Consider the following 7,151-nt stretch of genomic DNA (forward strand, 5'->3'; position numbering starts at 1 on the left):
ATCTCTTTAACAGATCCACGAATATAAACATGGGATATCTTTGGACGTATAGGGACATAATAAAATGACCTTAATTGCTAAATACAAAGTAGCACTCAGGCATTAACACAAATTACAATATAAGACATATTAGTTATGTAATAGTATACTCTCTCGACCTTCGCTATAGGATGCGCCCGTTGGAAAATTGACATGGCAACATAGAAAAAACAAATTAAGGCACAAAAACAGTAGCTTCCAACACAAGCTCGGTCGTACGACGAACCATGATCCCATACACTTCACTCATATCAAGCTTCTCCGGGTTCCCACCATCGGGAAGCTTCCAGTCGAAGTGATAGAGAAGGCTCGCAAGAGCCATTTTGATGTTTGACACTCCAAACATCATACCGGGGCACATTCTCCGTCCAGCCCCACCTGGGAGGAACCTGAAGTCCATACCACCATAATCAACCTTTACACTGTCAAACCTCTTGGGCATGAACTCGCTCGCGTCAGTCCAGCTCTTCTCATCCCTACCGATTGCTGACACATTCACGAACACAGTGGTGCCCTGTGGAATATCATAGCCCATGACCATTGTTTGCTCAGTGCAAAGCCTCAGCATGAGCAATGGCACCGGTGGATGCAACCTGAAGGTCTCCTTGATGACCATCTGTAGGTAGTGGAGCCGGCCATCATTGTCGGCCTCATTCACCTCGGTCTTGCTGTGGAGGACTCGGCGAACTTCAGATTGTGCGGCGGCCATTATATGTGGGTTCCTCATCAACTCAGACATTGCCCAGATTGTTGGAGTGGCTGTAGTCTCTGACCCTGCAACGAAAAGATCCTGCTGACACACACGGAAATATGTGAGACTGAAATATCATATAGAAAGCAAAATGTTGTAGCTAGGAGGGTTCAAAATTTCAGTAAAAGTTATGTTAATTATGGTGGGTATTGGAATATTTGTAACATTCAAATTTTGCACCATATTAACCTAATATTAAGCCAAATTTTACATTAGGAAAAATTCATCTGAGTTAATTACATTTTCATCGCAAACCAAAATATTTTCCGAAATTCCTATAAGATCCCAAAATAATCTGGTGCCATTTTTTGTTATATCATCTCTTGCCAAAAAATTCCACTACTGGAATTTTAATGGAAAACATAACTGGCGACCGTTCGATGGGAGAGAAATGCATTTCGAATGATTTTCCTGGCAGTTTTAGTTCTATTGGAAGTGACATTTTCTTTAGAACAACATGGAATTTTCTGGGAGGATAGCAGTTTTGAGCCTTCACTCCAGAAAGTGCCATGCTCTTATGAAGAAACTGCCACCCCGACCAACTAAAACTCCATCAAAATGTTTGCAAATGCCACCCCTCCCAGTGGACAGTCGCCAGATAACGGGGTCCAATTTTAAACAATTGTCTTGGGTAGCTAGTGGTGACTGATGACTCACAAAGAGGACGCCGCTGATGTTTTCATGGGTGAGGGCGACCACGCCAATCCCGTCGTCCCTCTGGAACTGGAGCAGAGTGGTGAGTATGTCCCCCCTCTGCTCACGACTGGCATCATTGTCCTCCTCGCCCTCCATAGCCGTTCTGTGATTATTGATCATCGCGTCCATGATGGAGTGGATCCTCCGGTGCAGCTCCCACGTCGCCCTGAGAGGCTGGCCACCGATCGCCCGGGTGAGACGCGACGCCTGGAACAGGTCGATGAGGTTAAACCCGGACATGAGGTCCAACACCATGTCCAGCTCCTCCAGGTACGCATCCAGCTGCGCGCACCTATCGCCCACGGACGCCCTCATGACTATGTCGTTCATCATCGTCACTCGGCTCCTACGTCACTCGGCTTGCGCGCAAGTACTCTTGTGCACCTACGTCACTCGGCTCGCGCGCAACCCCGCAAGGTTGTTAAGATGATTTAGTAGATGTGTCGGTATCGGTTTCATCTGCGAGAAATCCTGGGAAAAACACGATCGCCTGCCAGTGGGAGGCTTTCCGTGTTCAGCCAATCTATATGGAGTGAATCTGGAACTCTTAGTGCATTTCTTTTTCACTCTCGCCCCGGCAAAAGCACACAATGCAGATCCATGCGTGGGAGCTACTACCTCCGTCCTGGTTTATTAGTCCCGTTCGTATTTTGTGCTAAACTTTGATCATAGATCTAACTTTAAAAATGTCAGTTGCATGTCATAAAAAATATATCGTTGGATTATCGTTGGATTCGTATTTGAATATAGTTTCTAATGATATTATTTTTTATGACATGCATTAATATTTTGTTAGTTAAATTTAAGACCAAATTTTGACACAAAATATAATGAGGACCAATAAACCAAGACAGAGGTAGTAGTTCAATAGGCCTCTCGGTGAAATCGCCTACTTTACGTTTTATACGTCTCTTTTGAGCAGTCATTGGCTTCTTTGTTTGATGATGACGATAGCTCTTCTCTAGCCCGTAGAAACATAGATAGGGTCAATGACGGAACGGACAACGAAACTTTACGATATCTTTAAACAAAAAAATGAAATGAAAAAGCAAAAAACATATAAAAAATTGAAAAAAGGATAAAAAAATTGGAAAAGAAAGAAAAGCCGGTTAGGGAAGGTTGTAGAACCTTCCCAAAACCGGACATGAACTATCTGAGCCGGCCCACTTATACGCAATGGGGTGTGCAGGGGGTTATAGCTGGCAAAACGGGTCGGGCCAACCAGGCCAGCCCGCGAGCACGCCGGCATGGCCCGCCATAGGCCAGGCACGGCACGGGCTAAAAGGGCCGTGTCCGGCATGTGGCACATCTTGAGCCGTGCCTGGCTTGGAGGCTGGGCATGCGAGCCGGCACGGCATGACCTGTTTGGATTCTCAAAATAGAATAATTTTTGGACGTGCCTAAAATAGCACAACCAATGGATTCTCAAAATAATAATAAAAATGCCCATCCAAAGGGGACGTGACCCAGCCCAATCGACCACTCATTGCGGAGCTTGGTTGCCCTTGCTCCGGCCGACGCCCTCCCTCCCTCCTTTCTCCCCCAAATTCGCCCCTCCATTACCGCCCTTGGCCCTTGGCGTCCTCCTCCCCCTTGTCCCACACCATCCCCCGGCACAGTTTCTTCCTCAGTAGAGCGAGGGGGATCTGTCCGTCGCCACCACAACACCTGTTTCTTGCAGCAAAGCCGCCACCCCGCGCCGTTCTAGATCACTGACCTGGAGAGCGGGGAGGTGGGCAGCGAGAGGCCATCGATCCACTATGGCGGAATGGGCGTCGCTTCAGCCGGACCTGATCCGTCGCGTCGGCGACTGCGTGCTGGCCACCAGCGGCGTCGATTCGTACATGGACCTCAGGGCCGTCTGCCCCAGCTAGCTGGCGGTCTGCCGTCGCCAAGCCATCTCCACTGGCCGCAGTGGCCGACCTCCGCTTCCGCCCGCGGCAGTGGGTCGTGCTCGAGGAGGGACCCCTCTTCCTCAACGTCTCCACCGGGCGCATCCGCCTCCTTGGCCTACCTCTGCTCCGCGACTACATCTTCGTCGGTGCATCCGATGGTCTCCTCATCCTCGGGGACAGGGAGCGCCCGCATGCCGCTCGTGTCCTCAACCCGTTGACGGGCGACATGCTCTGCTTTGCGGCGCCGATACCTCGGGAACCTAATGTGCTGGCTGCAGTCACCGGCTGTGAACCAACGCTCATCTTCTTTTTCCAGTATCGTGCTGCCATGTACCATAGGATATACGACGACATCCCGGCGTATTATAATCTGGAGCAAGACGGCCATGCTGTTTGCAGTGCTGATCCAACAAGCCAGTTGTGTGCGATGCAGTTCCAAGATGCACTATGCGAAGATGATGGTCTCTTCTACCTTAAAAGCATGCTCACCTATGCAGGCCATGTTTACTTTCTCAACTCTGCAGCAACTTTATTCAAGATTGTCTGGAGCGGCAGCCACTGGTATGCCAAACGGATAGTAGACACTCATTTGCAGGATGGCTGTATTTATCTCGTGGAATCTGCTGGTTCGGGATGAACCGGAAACTTTAAGCGTTTTCAGCGTTGATGTCGAGCGGAAGGTACTTGAACCAATTGAAAGTATCGGCAGCTGGGCACTCTTCCTTTGTTTCAACAAGTGCTTGTCAGTTGATGCAGATAAGCTTCCATCGATTGAGGGGAACTGCATATACAAGTACTCTGGTAGATTCAGGGGTGATACCATGTATATGTCCGGTATGACCTCAGCAACAGCAAGAAAGAATGCATCACCGGTCTCAAGGTGCGTGATCCTCAAAGTATACTAATTCCTTTTATGAAAAGTGAGACCATTCATGAAGGTCCTTTGAGCCTTGCTCAGATTCTCCTGACTGCGTATCCAAAAGTGAAGTGCCAACTAGACCGTATCCGCAAAACTCTCTAGTACTTGTTGAATTTCAAATGTTGTGCTGCTATGGTGCTACCTTGCCCTTAAAAAGTGACGAACACTAGTTGTTATGGACATGCATGTTCGAACAGACTGTTTACTAGAGTGTTTGCATTGCACATTGTACGAAGACTAGTTGCATTCCTCTCTGTTTTATCTTTTCATCCAGTGTTGTAGTTCCAGAATCACGCGCCTTCCTGATGCCCTCTGTCGTTGGTGCTTAATGACATGTTGTTCTTTTGTTGCGTAGTTGTAAGTGTAGTTGTCTATACTTTGGTTCCACCACTCGGACGGTTGATCTACGACAAATATCATACATTAGGTTAGGTATTACCAGCACAAATGCATGTCGTTGCAACGGGAGAAGATTTCATCACACTCCCCTATTCTAATGAGTATGGCCTAAAACACAAGTGATTATTTGGTTTATGATCCACATCAATTATTCCTAATATGTCAAAAATTGAAGTTCCAGCCTATGAATTTTTTTTGGTTTTGGCTTTCATAGTTTTATTTTCGCCTCCACTAATTCAGGTGCTATCCACCCACGATGGTGTACTGATTGTATGTATGTGCTTCGCCATGGAGAAGAACAATGTCGTGACACTGCAACATCTGGATGATGCCGTCTGATGAGGAGGATGTGTCTTCCTCTCCAACTGTTATCCATCGTCCCACGATGTATCAAAATTGTGTTGCAGCGTGATGTTTTTAGGTTGAGACAGAGATGAATATTGGGAGCTTTAAGGAGGAGGGCGACGAATGCATTGAGAGGCGATCGACCCACCATGGCGGAATGGGCGTCACTTCGCGTCGGCGACTGCATGCTGGCCACCAGCGGTGTCGAGTCGTACATGGACCTCAGGGCCGTGTGCCCCAGCTGGCTAACCACCATCGCCAAGGCATCTCCACTCGCCGCAGTCGCCGACCATCGCTTCCTCCCGCGGTAGTGGGTTGTGCTTGAACTCGACAAGGACGGACCCCTCTTCCTCAACGTCTCCGTGGCGCGCATCCGCCGACTTTGCCTACCTTTGCTCCACGACTACATCTTTGTCGGTGCATCTGATGGTCTCCTCATCCTTGGTGACAGAGTGCGCCCGCATGCCGCTCTTGTCCTCAACCCATTGACAAGCGACATCCTCTGCTGTGCCATGCCAATACCTTTGAAAGATTATGCACTGGCTGCAGTCACCGGCTGTGAACCAACACTCATCTTCTTTTTCCAGTACCTTACTGGCCCGGATGACGGCCAATACCACGACATCCCGGCTTATTATTCTTTCCACCAAGGCAGACATGCAGCTCACACTGCTGATCCAACAACCCAATTGTGTGCGATACAATTTCTGATGCTGCTTACGACGATGATCGGGTTCTCTGTCTTGAAAGCATGGTCACATATGCAGGCGATGTTTACCTGCTCAATTCTACGGCAACTTTATTCAAGATTGTCTGGAGCGGCGTCCATTGGAACGCAGGGCGGCTAGTAGACACCCTTTTTCATGATGGCAGTACTTATCTCGTGGAGTCTGCTGGTAAACTGCTGCTTGTTCAGGATGGACTGGAAACCGTGAAAATTTTCAGCGTCAACGTCGAGCAGAAGGTGCTTGAACCAATCAACTGCATCGGCAGCTGTCACTGCCGGAACAGGGTGCTACCCCGACGGCCAAAACAATGCCGACGGCCACCGTCGGGTTCCTTGGAGATATGCCGACAGCCTGGTCCTGGCCGTCGGCGTATCCAGGCCGTCGGGTTAGACGGAGCTAAGCCGACGGCACCCGTCGGCATAGAACGGCCGTCGGCCTATCTGCAAGTACGCCGACAGCTGCCATCGGCTTACAAGGGCCGTCGGCATAGTCGTGGGCCCGGCGACCCCGCTGTTGATGGGCGACTAACGTCGTCAGAGCTATGTCGACGGCCGAGGCGGGGGGCCGTCGGCATAGGTCCGCACGCCACGTCACTGATCCGGGCCGCACCGTCCAAAACATATGCCGACGGCTGCCGTCGGCATACCTGCCACATCAGCGATCCGCGGCCCGCCGCCCGCCGCCTAAAACCTGGCCGTCTCTATGCCGACGGCATAGCCGTCGGCATAGGTAGACTTTTTTTAATATTTTTTAAAGCTTTTTTATGTAATATTATATCAACTAACATGTAGCATGTTAAATATAAACATACATATGAATATATATGTAGTTTGTATTTTTTTCATATATTATGAATATATATATATATATATATATAGTTTGTATTTTTTCGAGCACGTTAATAATGTGCGGTCATGTTCTTTTGAATATAGATCATTATATTTTATTAAAATCAAAAACAGCTATGCCGACAAAAGTTTTATGGCGGTTGCAAACGCCCGACACCCGTCTCCAGAGTGTGACCCCTCTCATGTCCGCGGTGTGCCCCCCTCATGGACGGTGCCGGCACCTGGAGGGGGGAAACGGACGCGTCGGGTCTACACGGTGGATGTAGCTGTGGGTTTGGCCCGGATGTTGCTCCCGGGTGTCCCTACGGGCAACCTGACACAACCGGGTGCAGAGGTCCACTGGTCAAAGCCCGTCCGTGGGAAGTCAAAATGCTAGATCTCGTGGTCAACCGCTCCACGGTTAGGCGGGACGGGGGCCCTGGGGGGTAGCAATGCCAACGGAGCATCGTACCGGACCCTCATACATGCGAGGTGGTGTTGTGGCATGTTCAAAGAGGCGACACGCATCTCAGGGGCGTGGCCCCCCTAACG

The 7,151-nt window shown here is 49.5% G+C and overlaps 1 protein-coding gene across 1 annotated transcript; it reads right to left on the reverse strand.

The window, feature by feature from the left end:
• Positions 1-214: 214 nt before the first annotated feature.
• On the reverse strand, positions 215-1,819 carry LOC119273550 (ent-isokaurene C2/C3-hydroxylase-like). The gene is made up of 2 exons (XM_037554674.1): positions 1,448-1,819; positions 215-829 (listed from the first exon to the last, which is right to left on the reverse strand). The coding sequence occupies exons 1-2, from the start codon at positions 1,817-1,819 to the stop codon at positions 215-217; spliced, it is 987 nt and encodes a 328-aa protein (XP_037410571.1).
• Between the last annotated feature and the right edge of the window lie 5,332 nt (positions 1,820-7,151).

The sequence above is a fragment of the Triticum dicoccoides genome, chromosome 3A, assembly GCF_002162155.2.
Source record: "Triticum dicoccoides isolate Atlit2015 ecotype Zavitan chromosome 3A, WEW_v2.0, whole genome shotgun sequence".
NCBI lineage: Eukaryota > Viridiplantae > Streptophyta > Magnoliopsida > Poales > Poaceae > Triticum > Triticum dicoccoides.

Bases quoted from the DNA above. Each gene is read 5' to 3' on its own strand.
- LOC119273550 (XM_037554674.1), bottom strand. From the start codon at position 1,819: ATGATGAACGACATAGTCATGAGGGCGTCCGTGGGCGATAGGTGCGCG. The intron at 830-1,447 runs GTGAGTCATCAG...GTGTGTCAGCAG, and splicing joins ACATCAGCGGCGTCCTCTTT to GATCTTTTCGTTGCAGGGTC.